The following is a 22657-nucleotide window of genomic DNA, read 5'->3' as shown; positions in this document are numbered from 1 at the left end:
GTGATTTGCACCCTCCGAACAAACGGTCGTACTTCGGGCTCTATTTAACGTATCGCTTAACCGAAGATGTTGTATGAGAGAGGACCCTTGGCTGATCATTTTGGTGTAATTTATGTGTTGTTTGACCCAATATTGTCTGATTTATGACAAGTTAAACACAGAGGCAAATTGTGAAAAAGACAGTTCTGATTTTGAGAAATTAACATGGGAGTTAATGGGGCAGTTTTCTGTGTCTAGTGCCAAACAAATGCTCATAACTCTAAAAGTAATTGATAAAATGATTAGATATTTTGGCGTGCCAGAAAGGACAAATATCTCTCTCATTTAAAATTTAAATGGAGCTTCTAGATGAAAGTGGAAGGAATTTACAGCTGTTTATCCAGGAGATTTTTCATGACAGCACACTAACTGGGGACATTTCTGAACATTCCGCCATTCATTCTCTATGGGAAAAAGTCAACTTTGAGGACTTGTCCTGAGGACACCGTATGTCCGACATGTCCCAAAAGCACAAGCACACTTCTTCCATATGGGATCTGTGATCTTGCCAATTTTCAAGGCTCTAGCTCAAAAACTGCGACCTGTGAAAGTTACCGAAAACTCGAATAGAATAATAATAATAAGAAGAATAGAGAGAATGTTGGCTGCTTCGCAAGCCAACATAATTTACGAAATACAGCTTTTTGAAAAAAAGTGGTCTCGTGGCACAACTTACCCCCAGTGCGGGGTAAGTTGTGCCATTGGAGAGAATACATTGGGGTAAATTGTGCCATTGATTACTGAAGTAAAATAATATATTTTGATCACAAGAACTGGAATGCTATATAAAAGCTAGACAAATTCAATACAAAATTACTAATTTAAGGTTTATTTAAAGTTACTTTACAACATCAAAGGCTAATTTTCTACAAGCCTATTGTGCCACATGAGCACACAAAAGATAAATTTTCTTAAACAAGGCCTAACACTTCAGAACAAAGTTCAGTTCAAAATGAAACAAAATCAGTAGCAAATATTATGTTTTTTTAGCATAATTAGCATATATCTTAATTTTTCCCTTATTGATCCATTGCAGTTTACATTTACATAAGTTGAAGCTATACGTTTTAAATAAGTCCAGTTCTTTTATATCCTATTTCTTTTCCATCTATCTTTTTCTTCTCCATGTTTTACTTAAATGACATCCTGCATATGCTCATCTCCCTCGCCACCTGACCAATAGACTTCCCTTCTCCACCTCTTCACTACTCTGTCCATGTCCTCTAGAGGAGTGGAAGCCCTGCATGTCTTCCTCTTATAACTCCGTGGCATGATGGTCTATTTCTATTTTGGGTCTAAAATTAAGAATGTCACATAGTTTAAGTGATTAAATATAAGAATACAATGTACAACTACAAAAAAAACAATATGTTTAAAATATTCATAAGTGGGTGTGAGTTGTGCCACTGGCACAACTTACCCCAGGCCCTGTGGCACAAATCACCCCAACCCCACCATTTGGGAAAAAATGCATCATCCAGTAGTTTTGGGCTAACATCATGCTAGCTGCATAGACTCATAGTGTAGCTTACCAAAGTACTAAAACATGTGTAAAATGTTTTCATACTTCTCTATAACTGTTTGGACACAACAATCAAAAATCCTTGATCATAGGAATTTTACTTTGAAAGGCAAAAAACAGTTTTTTGAACTTAAAAGTGCTTTCCTCTTATGCAATGAGGCTCTCTTCTTTGCAGGATGAGTAAAATTAATGTTTTTTCAAAAATTAATGGTCACATAACCAATTTCTTCTCTGGTTCACTATAAACAAGGGGTGGCACAACTTCCCCCCTGGCACAAATCACCCCACTCTCCCCTAATGATTGTGCATAACTCTACTGTTTTTCTACTGTGCTCAGAGGCGGTCTTTGCATAGAGGCGTTGCTAGGCAATTGCCTTGGGCCCCTCCCACTGTAGGGCCCCCTTGTCTAGCTAAAGCCTGGTTCACACTACACGACTTTTCAGTCGTCAGGTTTTTGTGCCGTTCGCACTACACGACTGGTTGTGCTGTAATCGCGAGTCTCTCAGTTGTTGTGGCTTTCACACTACATGACTGATCGGCGACGTGGGCTCACGAATTAAACGACTGGGGAATCGCCGACTCATCTGGCTGCCGTCCAAAAACACGAGAACACGAAAACGAAACACTCGCGAGAACCAGCAACACCACGAAGAAAAACAATGTACATGTACTCCACATTTTCGTTATTATTATTATTTATTTTACCATTTAACCACTCCATAGTCCCAAATTGCCAGAATTATTTCATCTCTCCGTTGCAGTGAACATAGATATAGTCAATCGCACTATTTCTCCAGTGCTGTCACAATAACTTAAACACAGTGTTGTAGTAAAGTTGACGCTGCTGTTGACTCTCAGTCGCCGACGGGGCTACATATTAAACATGCTAGATATTAAACATGCTAGATATTAAACATGCTAGATATCTGCCGGTCGTCTGCGATGAGTCAGCGACCTCTCGGCGACGGCTCGGCGAGCGTCTTTCAGCAGTTCACACTACACGACTGAGCGAGCGCCGAATGATCCCCGATTTGCCTCCGACCACAGTTTCTGTCGGCGATCTACAAAAACAGTCGGCGACTGAAAAACCAGCCTAAAATCGTGTAGTGTGAACTTGAACTTATTTCTCGCATATTAATGTTGATGGGCCCCCTAGCTAAATTCGCCTTGAGCCCCCAAATTGCTAAGTCCGCCACTGACTGTGCTGGGGCTAAGTTGGTTTATTTTTTTATTAACAATGTCTTAGCATTGATGAGGTGTTGTTGTTATAAGCCAACTGCTGAGAGCAGACCAGGCACTTCACCTGAAACAGAACATTTTTTAAATTTTACAACCTAAAATTCACAGTGATTTTAATATTATGAAAGAGAAAATTTTATAATGGTGCACATCTTGGTATCCAAAACAATTAAAAATGTTTTAGTGATTTGATGACATGAAACACTACACACAGAAATATGATGGATTTTATACATGTAAAATATAATTCATAATTGGTGCACAGCCTATTATCTAACAGACTTACAAAGTGTCATTAATTGCTATTAATAAGGTAATTGTCTTTATTCTTATAATTTTTTAAATAACCTTATTTGATGGCAAAAGTTTGAAGTGTTTCCAGACTTCAGAACGGCCTCTTTTTGGCAATGGTTCCATTCTACTCGCTAATTTCTCTCTCTCTCTCTCTCTCTCTCTCTCTCTCTCTCTCTCTCTCTCTCTCTCTCTCTCATTCAATAATGCTTTATTGGCATGAATGTAACTAGGTACACTATTGCCAAAGCAGGCAAACAATATACAAATATATATCATAAAAATACAAATCAATATAAATCAATACACAAAATATTAAAACTACTATTACTCTACTACTACCACTAATACTACCACTACTACTATAACTACTATTACTGCTACTACCACTAATAACAACAATAATAAAACAATAACAATAAAAACAGATACAATTATAATATATATTTACAGAGAGAATTATTATTATTCTCTCTCTCTCTCTCTCTCAAGATTCAAGATTCAAAGAAGCTTTATTGGCATGACTGTAGTTACAACAATATTGCCAAAGCATTACGAGAAAGCATCTCTCTCTCTCTCTCTCTTTCTCTGTCTATGTCTCTCTCTCTCTCTCTCTCTCTCTCTGTCTCTCTCTCAAATTCAAATTCAAATGGCTTTATTGGCATGAATTGTAAATAACAACTGTTGCCAAAGCAATATTAGAAAAAAATATATAATAATAATAATAATAATAATAAAATAATAAATAAATAAATAGAATTCTTGTAGTGATACAACCAAATCAAAATGAGACAATACATATATAATAAAAATTAATAAACTCTCTCTCTCTGTCTCTGTCTCTCTCGCTGTTGCAACGCTCTCTACCAATCCTCGAACGACCCTCGAAGTGCCCGCGAAGATTTGCTCTTTTGAATCAGTCCCTGAAGCAGTCACGCGGTTGTGTGCCGAAACGAAGCTTCAGATGTCAGCGGTCACGTGATCATTGTGGAACGAATCAAGCATCGATACAGTGGTTCGAAGCAGTGGGTGTTGCTTTTGTGACACAAGCTTCGAAGCTTCAGGTTCAAGGGTAACATCACTACTTATAGTTGTGATTGTCCTTCACTGTGTGTGTCTGGATTTACTCTCTTGTTCTTGAGTGTTATTGTGATTGCTGTGTGATGGACATTAAAGACTCCACGGCACCATAATCCACGTCCCTCTAAAGTACCCCATCTGCTGCGCATGTTCATGATAAACCTCTGACAAAGCAGGCTATTGTTTATAGCAAGGTACTTTATAAAGTTGGTTATGTGTATTCTACGACCTGCACTGAGCTATTTGAGAAGTGAGTTATTTTAGATTCTATAATTTGGAATCAGATATTTTATTAAGTTTTATGCACATCAATTTTTCTTCTGCACCTATTTCTGTCCTTGGTTGTAGGCAAGCAGGTAGGGTAGTTAAATATCATAACTGTGACGGGCAGGCTGAGCCAAATAAAATGGAAGTGATCACGCCAATTCTCAGGGAAAATGGAAGGTTTAATTGAAAAAGTGCGCAAACGAAAAACCTGTGACTTAATCCAAATGAAGGATATAATGACCAGCGGTCAACTGGTACAAAGACAAGACATATATAGACCAACAAACGACCCTCAGGTGAGACGGATCGCGGGCCCCGCCCACCCGAGGGACGAACACAACAACCCAACAACCGGACAACTGCCGCTGTGGACGGAGGTGACCAGTAGGGGGCCCGTTGTACCGTGACAATAACTAAAACCCCTACACACACAAGCAGGTAGGGTAGTTAAATATCATAACTAAAACCCCCACACACACAAGCAGGTGGGGAAGTTAAATATCAACTAAAACCCCCCCACACACAAGCAGGTGGTGAAGTTAAATATCATAACTAAAACCCCTACACACAAGCAGGTAGGGTAGTTAAATATCATAACTATGTAACGGATACATATGTTATTTATGGATTATGAACGGGGCACCATCCTGATTGCTCAGGAACCAGTATTGTGATAACGGAGTTAGGTGGAATATGGTTTGATCAGTCTCATTACTAAAGGGTTAAGTTCTGGTTCCGCGCAGTGACCTAATACCATCGACCAAAATATGTATTTACCACCGTGACCAGATGAATAAATGTCCACATTTATTAAATGGTTAATATTACAATTGATACAAAGAATAGCAGATGAATGAATAGGCTCAAAATGAAACTAAACCTATATTTGAATCTATTAATCTAAACCAGGGATATAATAGTGAACAACAAAGAATATAAAATTAAACAACAACAGCGAATGATAAACAACTGTCGGTGGTCATTAGATTTAAATGGATTATATGACTACCCTAAGGCTTGCCTAACTAGCGTAGGACCCAGGGACGGACACAAGGTCTTTAGAGAGAGAATAGAAAAGAAGAAAGAGGAAGTTTGGGCAGGTTAATGGTAACAGTATTTACTATATACTGCAGGTAACTTGATTGAGAAAGAAAGTGGAGCTTGACTTGAGAGACTAGACGAAATAAAAGTACATTTGATGACGACACGTAGAATAAATAAAATAAAATAAAGAAGAATCTTCTGTTGGACTCGGTGAGAGCTTTAGTTGCGGTTTCTTGTCATCACTCTTCTGGACTCTGCGGTGTTCGGCGTGAGTCCAACACTCTGTTGGTCGCGATGGTTTGGCGTGTTTCCAACGAGTTCAGAGTCTTTGAGTCTCGGCGAGTCTGGCGAAATTCTCCAAGTCCTCCCAAATTACCAGGCTGCCAAGCTCATTTTTTCCTTGGAGCAAGGGCTTTTAATCATCAGAATCAGTGTCAGAAAGCACGAAGATCTGTGGACACAAAACATTCTTCAGAATTTTAACTTAAAAAAATAACTAACAAGCCACACAAACTAGAATGAATGGGGATATATTTTTAGGATCCGGAATTGTCGACGGCAGTGTCGGTCTATAAGAGTAAGGTCTTTTGGAATGGTGCCTGATAATTCATTCAGGATGACCACATCACCATATAGCTTGTCTTCATCAACATCCAGGGCTAGTTTGTCCAGTAAATGATTCAGCTCAGACCACTGGAGTGACTGACCTTCATAAAGTCTGAGACAGCCAGCATGTGCAAGAAGCTGGTCGGTGAAGTCAAATTTGCCCTCGATATACTGTACTGCTTTCTCAAAGAATCTGTCTACCAGGCTTCTGAAGAGATCTTGTTGCTGGGGTGAAAGACTCCTCATTATTTGTTTTGCTTTACTTCCATAGAATCTGTCGGTGCGCCTTGCGTTCAGCTGATTGCGCAATCGGTTCATCACTGAGTAAACATCTATGACAGTAGCATTGTCACTCTCTAGCTTCCTGATAGAGGAATCAAATTCCTGCATCACATTGTGCATAAATGCCAGGATGCATTCAGCCATAGTATGATCCACATGTTCTGTGTCAGAAGCACCGCCCACAAATGGCCAGACAATACTTGGACAGTCATCCTTTCCAAGGGATACAAAATAAGACTTCAAAGCTGGCCAGCACTCTAAAATTCTCTGGATCGCAGGCAGCAAATACAGCCATCGTGTAGGGACATGCCTCAAAATCTCTGTATTTTGTAAAAGTGAATTCGCAGAATTCCTTAAGCACTTCTTCTTTTTTAGCAGAACAGCTAAATTCACTATACACCTTAAGCACAAAGGCTTCTACATCGCATCCCGAAGAACTAAAGACGCGATTTGCTGTTTTCACAGCATTATTTATCATGTGGCACTTGCAGTTGCCCTTCAAAATGTGTGAATTAACTTCTTTCTGAAAAACCGAATTGTGCCGACCATAATTAACTGATGCGTTATCTGCACCAAATGCACTAATCTGGTTGACTGAAAGTCCGCTTTTTTCAGTGATGGACACTATCTGTTTAAATATGGCTTCACTGGATTCATCTGGGTCTTCATAAAAATCTAGCAATCCACATTTCACACCCTCGGATGCACAGAAGTACTGGACTGTGTATGGGAACAACTTTGTGTGGCCAGAATTGGATGCATCAGAACACACTGCAAAATAGTGCGGTTTCTTCAATTCTGCTGCTAATCTCTCCTGACTAAATGGTGCTAACACATTCTCAACTAGGGCCTCTTAGTTCTTAGTTCTGCCACATGACATCTTGGTTGCAATATTAGAATCACTGAATCTTTTCGCACTGACCTTGTTCCCACAGTCAGTGGACAGGTACCTGTGGCCATGTCGCACACCGTGATAAGTAGAGGTTAGTTCGGCAACAGCAATTTTGTCCTCTTCAGAGTCTTTCTTGATCATAAATGATGAAATTGTTCTGGTTTGTCGGGTGATTTGCATACAATTTATATCTTTTTTGGTTTTAGCATGGTCATCCAATGCAGTTTTGCCCTCATGTTTAATCAGAATTTTAGCTGAGCACATGGTGCAGGTAGCCGAAAATGTATCATCAGGAATTGGCTTTAACCATGCGGCATAATTTTCGTTTTTCATCCAGTCATTATTGAAATAAGATGAACGTTTCATTTTCTTTTTGACTGGCTTATCAGACTTACTATGCACAGACTCGTCATCATCCTTTGTTTCGCCACCCATCTCAACCGCTGTATTGTTCCTTAAACTTCTCAAATGACGCTATAGCGGAGCCACTGATTCACTAAACACAGGAGCTGCCTGTACCGATTGGATTGTGTCGGTACAGTCAAATGATCCCACAGCACCAATGAGGCACAATGGTGCGCGTCAGCGAGAAAAAAAGACGGATTTAAGGTGTGCAGAAACAGTCTAAATAGTCGGTTGAACTAACCTAGTGAGAACCGGGACATTAAATGAATTTTTATTTTTTTTGCTGGGACCGAGTATTATAAAGAAGGAAAACCGGGACAGCCCGGAACAGACCGGGAGAACCGTGACAGTCCCGGGAAAACCGGGACAGGTGGCAACACTATCTATAACACATCTTAGAGCTGTAGCAAATGTTGCTAACTAGCTAACTGCCCGTGTAAAGTACTGTGATGTACGAAGCACTTAACCATGGCAACTACTACATTTGCTAGCTAAGAGCTAGGGCCTATATGAATTTCATAAATTAATTATTAAGCACATTAGTTAACAAATGGGTATATACAAAAATACATAGATGTGAGCACTGGTTTATCGGCCAATGTCAGGGGTGTCCAAACCTTTTGCAGTGAGGGCCAGATTTGGTGAGGTGAAAATGTGTGGGGGCCAAACATTCAGCCTGGCATTCCAGGGTGTGTGTGTATGTCTGCATGTGACGGGAGTGCGAGGGATATGGGACTGCAGTATAGACCAAGTCTACCGTCATCTTCTGGTGAAATATTAAATTGCTATTTTGGAGTCTACTGCCATCTTCTGGTGAAATATAAAATAATGTTTTTTTAATCTACTGCCATCTTCTGGTGAAATATAAAATTCTGTGGTCAGCAGAGGCTGCGGGCTTTTGAAAATTTGAACACGGCCCACATTTGGTAACAGAGTCAATAGAGGCTGTGGCCCAGTGAAAATTTGAACGCGGGACACACTTTGGACACCCCTGGCCTGTATGATCTGTGGAGGTCATATTAATTAGACCATCATCAGCTTTTTTGTCTTGTTTGGCTATAAATCCTCAGCTAAAGCTTTTGATTTTTTCAGGAGAGTGGTGCCTCTGTGGTGCATTCGCCATGTTAGAGGCCTGGCGAAATAGCTGGGATTGTCGGAATCATCAGAATCTGTGTCACAATTCAGGCTGATCTGTGGACACAAAACAATCTTCAGATTTGGTGAGGTGAAAATGTGTGGGGGCCAAACATTCAGCCTGGCATTCCAGGGTGTGTGTGTATATCTGTGTGTGATGGGAGAGTGGGGGATATGGGACTGCAGCAGTGGCATGCACAGACATTTTGGGGGGCAAGTGCTCAAGGGGGGAAAAGGGCACTTTTTAGCACACGTGGAACACTTACATGTTGAATGAAATTAGGGCTGCTCTTTGGGGGTCTTGGCACTAGTCGATTCCGGAGCATCGGACAACAAGGAGCTGAGTCTGGCGGAGCATGCGGTCTGGCGGAGCGACTGCTGGAGGAGCGACTGCTGGCGGAGCAACTGCTGGCGGAACAACTGCTGGCGGAGCAACTGCTGGAGGAGCGACTGCTGGCGGAGCGACTGCTGGAGGAGCGACTGCTGGCGGAGCGGCTGCTGGAGGAGCGGCTGCTGGAGGAGCTGGAGACACAAAGACACATGCAGGCGCTAGATGGTCGACCTGTGGCCGGGGGCATCATACGTTATTGCACTGCTTACCACTAGGAGTCCCAGCATTTTCATTCCACACTTTTTACTTTTTCTACCTGGCCTCCTGCAGGGGGCGCAGTGCTGGGGACTTTTGCATCCCATCGTTCATTTGGCCATCCTTTGTTATGTACATGCAGCCATCTCCAGGTAGACGGGGGGGGGGGGGGGGGGGGGGGGTGATAATGTAAACTATGTAGAATCCATTGACTCAGATGGAGAAGAAACTTGGGAAAGGAGTGCCTCAGTGGTGGAGATGAAGTGGTGGCTGTTGGGGGGTATCTGGGGTGGGCTTGGGGCGCTTGGTTTAGGTGTATGTGTGAGTACATATATGTGTGTGTTGCACATATGGGATGAAGGTGTGTGTGGGTGCATGTTTGTGAGGGTGTATACGTGTGTGTATATGTGTTTGGGTGAATATGGATGTCCAATGTTGTATGAATGGTATGGCTGAACAGGCTAATCTCTGTGGTGGGGGTCTGGCCTTGGATGTGGTGGCGGCATGTAGCATCTCCCTAGTCTCCCCGGGTCGACCAGAATTGTTTTCTTTTGATCCTTACATAAAAATAAGGTTCTCCTCCAAAAATGGGGGGTTGTTGTGATTTTGGAAGAGACTGCAAAAAGTACCATATTGATAAGTTAAAATTGCTCAAAAATATTATTCTATTTCAAGTAGCTGAGGGGTTTTTGTATAAATTTATGTAAAAATATCTTTTCCTATTGCTAGTTTTTCAAAAGACAAAAACTTAAAATAAGGTTAAAAGAATCTGAGCCATTTTGAATGATCAATATGCCACTATAATTCAAATATTATGTTTGTGTGAATTTCACATAATTTCAACCTTTCACAAATCAAATCTCAAACATATGGTCCTGTAGATGAGGAGAGCTTCCAGTCTCATGAGGCAGCCAAAGGTGTGTATTGAAAGGTGTGTAAACAGCAACCACCCACACCCTGACACACGCCTCATTTACATAACACTGGAGGCAAGAGGTCTGGGACTTCTAGTGTTACCTCCGTCTCACGATACAGGGTCACACTGAGCACATCTAGTTTTACGCCCTGTCCAACCTGCGTTATTCAGTCACCTTAGGGCTCCCTTGGCTTCATTTGCACAATCCCCTCATACGTTGGTCATCAGGTCTTATCTTACGTTGGTCCACTTCACGTAGACGCGCGTATCGTCAGGCTCCCGCACGTCTTCTGACCACCAGTATAGAGAGCCCCAATGTAGCCAACTCCCAAACAATCCCCAGCCAATACCGGCATCTCGCGGAGGTCTTCAGCGCCACCAAGGCAGCCCAGCTTCCTCCGCATCGCCCGTGGGACTGCACTATCACCCTCAAGGACGGCACTACTCCACCTAAGGGCAGAGTCTACCCTCTCTCACAGGAGGAGGAGAAGGTCATGGGCCAGTATGTCAGGGAGGCTTTAGCGCAGGGCTACATCACTCCGTCCACCTCTTTGTAAAGAAGAAGGACGGTGGGCTGAGGCCTTGCGTAGATTATCGAGGACTCAATTTCCTCTTGGTGAATTACTCCTACCCGCTTCCGCTCGTGCCGTCGGCACTGGAGCAGTTGCGAGCAGCGAGGATATTCACCAAACTCGATCTGCGCAGCGCCTATAACCTCATCCGCATCCATGAGGGGGATGAGTGGAAGACAGCGTTTAGTATGTCCACTGGACGCTACGAATACCAGGTCTTGCCCTTCGGCTTGGCCTCGGCTCCGTCAATCTTCCAGGCGTTCATAAACGAGGTCCTTAGGGAGTACCTGAATAGATGCGTCATCGCTTACATTGACGACATCCTCATCTATTCACCCTCCCAGGACCAACATGTGCATGACGTGCGTGCTGTCCTGGGCACTCTCTTGCACAATAGGCTCTATTGCAAGCTCGAGAAGTGCGAGTTTCATCTCACCGAGGTAAGCTTCCTAGGTTACATCATTAGGCCAGGCTCCGTGCACATGCAACCCGGCAAGGTGGAGACTGTGATGGGATGGAATCCGCCTCACACACAGCGCGAGCTTCAGCGTTTTCTGGGCTTCGCAAATTTCTATAGGCGTTTCAACCGATCATACAGCCGTATAGCTAAGCCTCTTACTGAACTACTACGCGGGGGGTTCAAGAGGCTGCAGTGGAATGCCTTGGAAGTGGAAGGCATTAGGTGAGTTAAAACGAGCGTTCGCTTCCGCTCCTGTATTACACCAGCCAGACCCGAATAAGCCATTCATTGTGGAGGTAGACGCTTCGGACGTGGGAGCCGTAGCCATGAAGCTAGCCTTTGAGGAGTGGAGGCATTGGCTAGAGGGAGCGAAACATTCGTTTACCATCATCACTGACCATAAAAAAGCTGAAATATCTTAAGTCGACCAAGAGAATGAACGCATGGCAGGCACACTGGTCCTTGTTCTTTTCCAGGTTTCGCTTCCAGGTCACCTACCACCCTGGTGGAAAGAAGGGACGCACTGATGCGCTCTCCAGGTCATTCCCTGAGAGCCAGGAATCCACGGAGGAAGAGCCGATCCTCCCGGCGGACTGCTTCCTCAGTGCTGTGGATTGGGACATTGACAGAGCGATCAGCGCTGCTAATCCGCATCCTCGGTGTCCTCCTCACCGTAGGTACCTTCCACCAGCCCAACGCACACCTCTCTAGGCACAGGCAGGGGTGATAGTGGGAAAAATTCCTGAGCCTGAACTTTTTCTGAGCGGGGGGGGGAGTGTTAGTGTACCATATTTGGAATATTTTATAATTAATCTTTAAATTAATTAATAATAAATAAGATAGTAAATAATATTCTGAGAAAATGCTGTAACCTAAAGATTTAGATTAGACACAATATGTTAAAAACAGGCATAATTAATTATTTATTCATTACTGTTAGTAAATTATAGGATACCTGACAACTCAAAGAAATTATGCAAATAAAGTTTAAAAGAATTACAAGTATTATGATTATAGTTAGTTTTTATATATAAAATTTAATAAATTTAATAAATATTTTGTGTTGGTTTATTAGGACATACATTTTGTGCTTTTGTTCATGTATTACACCTTACGCCGTACGGCGGCCAGGATGAACTAGATCGTCTGACCACTTGTACCGGCGCAAAAAAAACACTCTTATATTTCTGATAAAAATTTAACTTAATCAGAATAAAGATAAAATACTGAAGTTATCTTGCATCTACCTCTGAAGCTCTGCCGATGTCTGAAATACAGACGGTCCCCGGGTTACGACGTTGATCCGTCGTAAATCGATTTTCGGTGTAAATCGGAACATACGTACATGTATGTACGTAAATAACGTACTATATGCAGTCATCCTATCCTAAAGCTAGCCTTTTGGCAAATACCTTTATCCATAGCTGCGTTTAACTAATCCTGACGCCGCGCACACCAAACACCAAGTTCCGTTTACGACGCAGAACCATTTAGGTCCAAACAAGGCTTTATACAGTAAATGGGAGATGTGTAGTAACCACGAAAAATCGTAACTTGGGAACCTCGTAAGGATCATAAGGATTATATAGCATGCGCGCGCGTGTGGTTTATCATTATGATTTGACGGATTTTTCCCCCCCTCAATTTTTTTTTCTCGCCGACACGTCGGTACGCCGGAATTCCGGCGTGGCGCCTGAAAACTATCAGGCCTGCACAGGTCATCCTGGATCCACCTGAACATCGCAGGTGCTAGGAGCGCGCTAATGGTGGCCTGGGATGCACAGAGACGTCATGCAGCACGTAGCCTCCTGCCCGGAGTGCGCTAGAAGCAAGGTGCCATGCACGCCTCCGGCAGGTAAGCTGCTGCCCCTTCCTATACCCAAACAGCTCTGGACTCACATCGCTGTTGACTTCGTTACAGATCTGCCTATGTCAGAGGGGAAGACCACCATACTCACCATCATTGACAGGTTTTCCAAAATGGTACGGTTTGTAGCGCTACCAGGGCTACCTACGGCTTGGGAGACGGCAGAGGTGCTGTTCAGAGAGGTGTTCCGTCAGTTTGGCTTGCCAGACATTGTTTCAGACAGAGGCCACCAGTTCACATCACGGGTGTGGAGAGAGTTCCTGGAGAAACTCAATATCACCGTCAGCCTCACATCTACGGGCTACGGGTGCAAGTCAACGGTCAGGTGGAACGCGCAAATCAAGAGCTAGGGAGGTTTTTACGTGCGTACTATAGTGAATACCCTGATACATGGTGTTCGCTACTTACCTGGGCCGAGTACGCACAGAACTCCGTAGTTCAATCACCGGTAAAACCCCCTTTGAATGCGTGTTAGGACGACAGCCGCAGTTATACCCATGGAATGCTGCCTCATCAGACCAACCAGTGGTGGAGGACTGGTGTAAGCGGAGCGTGTGTGGACAGACACACATCGCAAGCTACAGGCTGCTGTGAGGCGCTTCAAGGCGAAGGCGGATCGCCGGAAAAGTGAAGCCCCTGCCTACAAGGTGGGAGAAAAGGTATGGGTGGCTACCAACGATGGTCGACTGGGACCCAGAGGTAAGCTGGCGGACCGCTACACAGGTCCCTACATCATAACCAAACACATTAATCCTGTGACTTATTGGCTGAGCCTGCCAGGGGAACGTAGGGTCTCGCGGGCCTTCCATGCCCTGAAACCCGTACAGGAGGGACCCCTGAGTGCTGAGGCGAGGACCAGTCTGCCTCCTCCACTGCAGATGGATGACGGGCCTGCGTATATGGTACGGAGACTGCTGGACTCCAGACGCAGAGGTAGGATCCTACAGTACCTGGTGGACTGGGAGGGCTACTGTCCTGAGGAGAGGTCGTGGGTTCCGGCTTCTCAGGTGCTGGACCCCTCCATGCTCGCCTCCTTCCATCTGGAGCATGGCTTCTGTCTCATCGGCGTGACCCTGGACTTTCCTGACTACGATTACATCACTCCTGCACTACACCCCCTGAACAGAGTTACTCGCCTGTTTGATCACTCCGTGATTGCTGTTTCAATAAAAGCGGCTATTATCCGCACTTGGATCCTTGTCTGCCTGATCAGTACGTTACAGTATGTATTTTATAGTATATTTTGCAGGATAAAATGCCACTTTACCATTTTACTGCCATTCTGCCATTTTACAAAACCTGCTTAGTATGAGACTTAGCTTAGTTTTGGTTTTTTTTCCATGTATAGGTCAATGATACCATTGTCATATGTAATAAAGGCGTAATAAATTTTTTTCTTGCTCGTTTTGTGTTTGTTTTGTTGAATAAATACTTATACTTATTTTCTGTCTTCCTTCTCTCTCAGATTTGTCCATTATGTGTTGAATCTCTCTTCCCTTACCACTTTCCTAAAGGCAAATCCCATCCTTCCCCTCCTGCTTTCTTTAAATCCCTTGTCCATTGATTGCTTGCTTTCATGCTCTGCAAAATAAAGAACAACAATTGAAAAAAGACCCTAAAGTGCTTAAGATAGTAACAAAGTAAATTTTTGCACAGTATGATCTGGGATCCTGTTGTTACATGAAATGGTAAGCATTCTGAAGAAACATTTAAACATTTGTATGGGTTTTCTGGTCCCTGTGCATAGTAATGAGTATCTGGATCTGTACCAGTTTGTGTTGTGAGCTCATCTTCTCATCTTGCTCCGTTAAATATTTAAAAGCCTTTATTAAACCATTCTCTCATGATTCAACCCTTTGATGGTTCAGTTCACTTCACAGTTTCTGGGCCATGTTTAATGCAAGATTCTAAAACTCATTTCATACTCCTTTACAGTAGTAATTGTGAATTGTGAAAAAGTGCTTTTGCCATTTTGGTGCTGAAATACAGTCTGGAATTTCATACATTGGCTCCAGCACATTTAACATCAACCCTCTTGTTCTACAGATTGAAATGGACACACATCTGATGCCAGTACCTATGGCTTTTGTGATTGAGCATGGTCATAAGCAGGAAAGGGTTTGTTATTGCTTGAACACGGTCAGAGATCGGGGAGTTTGGCACCAAACGTTGTTGTAAGCATTGGCTATGTAGTTAGTGTTGTAGTTTTCCCTTCTTGGCTCAAAGTTCAGTGTGTTCATTGTGCTCTCTTTGAAGATTATCTGGAATATTCAGTGTATTTCGGCTTTGCTTCAGAACCATTACAACACTGACCAAAAACTAGTTTTGAAAGAATGCACTAGTAAAAGCCTTAAGAGGTTTATGAGATAAAAAAAAAATCACTGGAAGAAAAATTAGGTCAAGATAAAGTATAGCTCTGGAGGTCTAATGAGCAAATCCACCAGAAAGAAGAAAGAGAAACTGAGTGGTTCACAATCCAACCACCTCATCTGTAGAACATAGTGTCTCACAGACACATGCAGTGTCTACTGATAACAGCTGCAGCAGGATGAACTGGGGAGTGAACACAGGTGTCTGCTGCTTACAAATAAGAAAATGTCTCAAATCACTGGGCAGCAATTAACTTGCAGTAGGACAATGTCTCAAAACAGACCAATTAGTCAAAAATTTAATGTTCTTTACCGCCAAATCAATCACCATTCCCATTGATTACATTATAAGAAAACTATCCACAGGAATTTTTCTACATGGTATCCATTGTATCCATACACACACACACACACACACACACACACACACACACACACACACACACACACACACACACACACATACCTTGCAGATTTCCTATAACCTTGTAAATTTCCCTCCACAGATGTCGTCTTGTCTGTTGATGCTCATCTGAAACAGAAAATATTAGGTTACAAAAAGACACTGCTCTGCACCGGTACAAGTTTTAACATTGCTAGATTTCTAGCTATTTGAATTGTGGTATGGCTGGTAAGGGGTGCGTGACTTTGCACATCCTGGACAATAATGGGCGGTAAGCAGATGAGCGTAGTAATGATTGACGGGTTGTAATTAAGGGCGGGGCTTTCCAGATGTGGCACGACCGGTGTTTGTAATAAAGGGGAGCGGAATTGTTTGGTGTGTGACTGTTGCTGCAGGAAGAGAGAGAGCTGAGTTTGCGTGAGAGCAACCAGGGAGTGAATGCTGGTGAGTTGGGCTTCGAACTGTGGCGATCTGGCTCCGGAGGTGGTGATTCATCCTGATTGTCGAGCGGTGGCCTGCAATCGAAGCTTGGTATCTTCTACACGATGCATCGGTGTGTGATCTTAGTATGAGATTTTATTAGTAATTGTGGAATGGTGAGCCAGCTACTTAACGGCTACCTCTGTGTGTTGAATAGATTTTATTATTGGTGTGTGTTGTTTGCGTTGGAGTACATAATTAGTCAGGTTTGCACTAATTTTGTGGCTATGGTGCATGATAAATATTTGGTGGGAAGAGATGTTTAAAAGTGGTGTTCTGCCTCTCTTGCAGCAAAATAGCACCAAGTGTCTGGTGGCCGTTGTTTTTCCCTTTTTTAGTATTTATTGTGGGGTTTTATTGAGAAGACGATAACAACCATAGGTACATTGGTGGTAGTTTCCTTTTAGCTCTATTTATTGTTCATTTTAGTGCGCTACTCAGAGGGTGTGTAGTGTATATATTTTGTGGGAGGGTGTACGTTTTTGATTATTTTGTTATTTTGGAGAGAGGGTGAGGCGCTACACTCCCTCACACTTTGGTTTATTTTTATCTGGGATAGCACTGGGAGGGGCCGTCAGTGTTAGGGCTTGGGAAGTAATGGTTGGGCCTAGAGTAGAACTATGGGAAGTATTGTATTAATCTAAATTATTTATGTGTAATGAAAGTATTTTGAATGATGTAATAAAGTATATGGTGATGAAACAGCCTTGTTTCTCATTTATTTGAGAAATATTTTAGGGATTCCCCACCCAGTATTAAAAGTGGGGTGGCGTAGTATCAGCTTAGGAGGTAATGGTTCACTGGTACCACCGCAACAGAGCCATGCCACAGAATCATAACTGCATAATGTCCATACACGTAATAACTGTAAACATGAAGTCAGAGTACAAACTCAAATTTAAAATCCAGTGGTGATAAACAGTGGTTTATACATTGTCATCACTTCTGTATTTGCAATATTCATTGATTACTTTTTATGGGAAATGCCCACAGGAATAAAAACATCTTTCTCTGTGGTGTGCACGCAAACACCAGAGATATTCACTTAAGTCGCCTACAAAAAGACTTCAGACTTGACTTGAAACTCGTCCTTAATGACTCTCAACTTGGACTCGTCCACAATAACTCATGAACAATAAATGTCAGTCCATTATCCAGGCGCAGTGTGTGGGGATTTTGCTATTATTCCTTACTTTTGTTTTGATGATTTGGGACGTGGCCCCTTTTCTAGTGACATATCACAACATTGTTTATTGCAAACAGGAAATCGGAGAGAAGTGTCAAATGTTGCCATGGCTACAGCTGGAGTATCACATGGTGCCTTTTGCTACAGGGAGTTTAAATCCTTGGACACAACAATGTGTAAAGAATGTGGGAAAACAAATTAAAGACAATGGACCAACCACATCAAACTTCATAAGGCACCTGAAAACACACCCGGTTAGGTTTGTTTAGTTTACATTAGACACTTGGCCATTATTACCACTAGAACTACCAGAGTTGTATAATCCAGGTTCAGAAAGTAAAAGTCTTCACCAGGAATTTGCTCAGGCTTCCTGGATTGTGTTGATTCCACTAATTTTACCTGGATTGCACTAATTAGAAAATCTAGCAAGCTTGAGCAAAATCCTGGTGAGGACTTTTACTTTCTGAACCTGGATTATACAACTCTGAGAACTACCAAAACCCCTGCTTTTGACAGACTCCCAACTAGACTCCCAACTTATGTCAAATGACATATTTCTCTTGCTCTCTTGGCAGGTGTGATAAACTTTAATTTTGTCAATTGTGATTTTTATACCCCAATCGAAATTTGTCCTCCGCTTTTAACCCATCTGTGCAGTTAGAACACACACACACACACACTAGGTGATTACTAGGGGGCTGTGGATCACACGTGCCCAGAGCGGTGGGCAGCCCTAGCCCGGCGCCCGGGGAGCAGTTGGGGTTAGGTGCCTTGCTCAAGGGCACCTCAGTCATGGGCTTAGGTCTGGGAATCGAACCCACGACCTTCCGGTCACAAGACCAGTTCCCTAACCGCCAGGCCATGACTGCCCTTCTTACCTCCAGTGTTATGTAAATGAGGCGTGTGTCAGCTGTGGGTGGTTGCTGTTGACACACCTTTCAATACACACCTTTGGCTGCCTCATGAGACTGCAAGCTCTCTTGCAAGAAGTCTGCTAATCTCAGGACCATATGTTTGAGATTTGATTAGTGAAAGGTTGAAATAATGTGAAATTGACACAAACATAATATTTGAATTATAGTGGCATATAAGTGGCATTTTCATCAGTCAAAATAGCTCTTATTTGAGCTATTAAGGTAAAATTAAGGTAAAATTACCTTATTTGAAATAGTTTTTGTCTTTTGAAAAACTGCCACTATATGTGCCACTATATCTCATATGTGCAACACACTTATGAATATATTATTCAATATAAGTTCCAACACATACACACCCATCCACCACCGAGACACTCCTACCCCAAGGGGAGACCAGGGTTTTTTCTTCTCCATCTACACAGTTCCCACTATCATCACCCCCCCCGTCTACCTGGTGATAGCTGCATATACATAACAAAGGACAGGCCTGGATGGCCTGGTGCCCAGCACCTCTTGGGAGCTAGTAGGGGAGTATGAAAATGCTTGGAGTCCTAGTGTTAAAGCTAATATGTAAAGTGTAGTAGTGTAGTAGCCCCAATTAGCATAGTGGACACTTGTAACCAAACATCAAAACAACCCTCAACATTTTAAGTTAAATGTAAATAAATTGAAGTATTACACTTGCTACAATTATTGTTTTACACGAGTGTGTAAATTAATGTCCAAGACTCATTTCACTTAATGAGAAAACTTATTTCCGTAATGATATTGTTGTTTACTTTGACGCTAGTATGTGCAGAACAGTTGAATGTCCCTCAATATTGCCACCATGTTAAGATTGTTTTACACAAAGAAAACATCCGGCGCTGAAGGAAAAAGAGTGATGTGTTTGGTGCCAACAATAGGAGCTACCAAGTTAATATATAAAACAGTTATTTTACATTTTCTTTCCCCAAGCTTATCCTGGTATTGACTTGAGACTTGACTTGGACTCTAGCCAATAGACTTGTGACTTGACCTGGACTTGTATTATGTGACATATGAACTTCTCTGAAACACACCTTGCAGTCGTTCGTTCCATAGATTAATGTTCCACTGCAGGTGTTCTTCATGTTCTTCATGTACCACTGAAATGGCAAAAAAATTGTAATGTCTCCCCTTCCCAACTAAATCGTTTAATTTACACTGCGCCTTTCTCATACTCAAGATCACTTTACATAATCTACATATGTAACATGACAGAACAGTCAATAAATCTAAAACAGTATAAGACCAAACTAAAACACACACACAGATACCTCGTAATTTTTCTACCAGTTGATCAATTTCCCTCCACATGTGTCCTTCAATATCCACTGAAATGGAAAATATATAAAAAAAATTCTTAATGTCTACCCAAATACGTTTAACTTACACAGTGTCTTTCTCATACTCAATATCGCTTTATATAATCTACACATGAAACACAACATAGAACAGTCAATAAATCAAAAACACACAGATACCTCGCAGTTTTTCTAACTGTTGTTGATTTTCTGTCTTCTTGCACTCCACTGAAATGAAAAATATCACGTTTACAAAATTCATATCTCCCCAAGTAATACGTTTACATAGCACCTTTCTCATACTCCAAATTGCTTAACATAAACTACAAATGAACCATACAGAACAGTAAAAAAAATATCACAAAAACCATTTTGTATCAAACTAAAACCAGTGTTAATTTCATTGTCATCATGTCGTCATGGTCATCAAACCTCCGTCATCAAAAAACCTCCGTCAACAAACCTCTTACGTTATGACAAAACTGAGACTATAACTAAATACAAACTACAACCCCAAAACCAGAAAAGTTGGCACGTTGTGTAAATCGTAAATAAAAACAGAATACAATGACTTGCAAATCTTTTTCAACCCATATTCAGCTGAATAGAATGCAAAGACAATATATTTAATGTTCGAACGGAGAAACTTTATTTTGTTTTGCAAATAACCATTAACTTAGAATTCAATGGCAGCAACACATTGCAAAAAAGTTGGCACAGGTACATTTTTACCACTGTGTTACATCGCCTTTCCTTTTAACAACACTCAGTAAACGTTTGGGAACTGAGGAGACCAATTTTTGAAGCTTTTCAGGTGGAATTCTTCCCCATTCTTGCTTGATGTACAGCTTAAGTTGTTCAACAGTCCGGGGTCTCCGTTGTCGTATTTTACGCTTCATAATGCGCCACACATTTTCAATGGGGGACAGGTCTGGACTGCAGGCAGGCCAGGGGAGGACCCGCACTCTTTTGCTACGAAGCCACGCTGTTGTAACACGTGCAGAATGTGGCTTGGCATTGTCTTGCTGAAATAAGCAGGGGCGTCCATGAAAAAGACGTCGTTTGGATGGCAGCATATGTTGCTCCAAAACCTGTATGTACCTTTCAGCATTAATGGTGCCTTCACAGATGTGTAAGTTACCCATGCCTTGGGCACTAATGCACCCCCATACCATCACAGATGCTGGCTTTTGAACTTTGCGCCTATAACAGTCCGGATGGTTCTTTTCCTCTTTGGTCCGTAAGACACGACGTCCACAGTTTCCAAAGACAATTTGAAATGTGGACTCATCAGACCACAGAACACTTTTCCACTTTGCATCAGTCCATCTCAGATGAGCTCGGGCCCAGCAAAGCCGGCAGCGTTTCTGGATCTTGTTGATAAATGGCTTTTGCTTTGCATAGTAGAGCTTTAACTTGCACTTACAGATGTAGCGACGAACTGTAGTTACTGACAGTGGTTTTCTGAAGTATTCCTGAGCCCATGTGGTGATATCCTTTACACACTGATGTCGGTTTTTGATGCAGTACCGCCTGAGGGATCGAAGGTCACGGGCATTCAATGTTGGTTTTCGGCCTTGCCCCTTACGTGTAGTGATTTCTCCAGATCCTCGGAACCTTTTGATGATATTACGGACCGTAGATGGTGAAATTCCTAAATTCCTTGCAATAGCTCATTGAGAAAAGTTGTTCTTGAACTGTTCGACAATTTGCCCACGCATTTGTTCACAAAGTGGTGACCCTCGCCCCATCCTTCTATGTGAATGACTGAGCATGTCAAGGAAGCTGCTTTTATACCCAATCATGGCACCCACCTGTTCCCAATTAGCATGTTCACCTGTGGGATATTCCAAATAAGTGTTTGATGAGCATTCCTCAAATTTCTCTGTCTTCTTTGTCATTTGTGCCAGCTTTTTTGAAACATGTTGCAGGCATCAAATTCCAAATGAGCTAATAATTGCAAAAAATAACAAAGTTTACCAGTTCGAACGTTAAGTATGTGGTCTTTGCAGTGTGTTCAATTGCATATAGGTTGAAAATGATTTGCAAGTCATTGTATTCTGTTTTTATTTACGATTTACACAACGTGCCAACTTTTCTGGTTTTGGGTTTTGTACATAAAAGGATAAAAACTATTAAATTAATCGACATATTCGTCAATGATAAAAACAAGATGAAATGTTTGGCAGGGACAACATCCAATCAGGCCTGATGTAGTTTTGTGAAAGGCAGGGACAAGTTAGGAAAACATGAATTCATAACTAATTCGTACTACTGCGTATATGGACAAGCCGGGTAGACATCCAATCAAACGTCGTTACTTATAATGTAATGACATGCAGGGTAAAGTGCTTTCCCCAGTTTAGTGTTTGTGTTTAGAGAAAATCACAACACAGCTTTGAACATCAAACCTCCAGCACCACCGTTAGCTAGCTTAGCCTTTCTTAATCCACACTGAGCTGTACATGTTAGAGCGGGTCCTGCTGTAAGACACTTGTTTTAGCTCAACAAGGTGGTGTTAGTGATCAGATTAGATGGATCAAGTGTGTGGGAAGCTGGTGAAACGCTATAAGGTGCAGCGGACCATAGTCGAAAAACTAGCTAGCTAACCCCTGTATCTGCATTTGATTATGTTTTACTAAATCAAAAATTGCTGTCAAAAACTGACATGGACACAGATACCTTGCAGTTTTCCTAGCAGGTCATGAAATTTCTGATCATCACCTTGATGCTCCTCTGAAATGTAAAATATCAGGTTAAAAATTCTTAGTATCT

At 42.2% G+C, this 22657-nt stretch overlaps 1 protein-coding gene across 5 annotated transcripts in view; it reads right to left on the bottom strand.

Moving 5' to 3' along the window:
• Positions 1–5228: 5228 nt before the first annotated feature.
• The window catches only part of LOC143497917 (uncharacterized), a 66139-nt gene continuing 48710 nt past the window's right edge, over positions 5229–22657 (bottom strand). For 3 of the 5 annotated variants that reach the window (XM_076993551.1, XM_076993552.1, XM_076993554.1), the window contains 8 exons: positions 22565–22618; positions 20063–20110; positions 19856–19912; positions 19619–19684; positions 16038–16103; positions 14704–14783; positions 9068–9323; positions 5229–5933 (listed from right to left, as the gene is read on the bottom strand). In XM_076993551.1, the coding sequence (XP_076849666.1) occupies positions 9081–9323; positions 14704–14783; positions 16038–16103; positions 19619–19684; positions 19856–19912; positions 20063–20110; positions 22565–22618 (614 nt within the window). In that variant the 3' untranslated portion in view covers positions 5229–5933; positions 9068–9080. Of the gene's footprint in view, positions 5934–9067; positions 13843–14703; positions 14784–16037; positions 16104–19618; positions 19685–19855; positions 19913–20062; positions 20111–22564; positions 22619–22657 lie in introns of those variants that run through there. The other 2 variants (XR_013125915.1, XM_076993550.1) reach the window with 2 other exon arrangements.

Source organism: Brachyhypopomus gauderio, unplaced genomic scaffold, assembly GCF_052324685.1.
Source record: "Brachyhypopomus gauderio isolate BG-103 unplaced genomic scaffold, BGAUD_0.2 sc116, whole genome shotgun sequence".
Taxonomy (NCBI): domain Eukaryota; kingdom Metazoa; phylum Chordata; class Actinopteri; order Gymnotiformes; family Hypopomidae; genus Brachyhypopomus; species Brachyhypopomus gauderio.
Note: the sequence above shows the minus strand (reverse complement) of the source record. Positions and strands in the feature narration are given on the sequence as shown.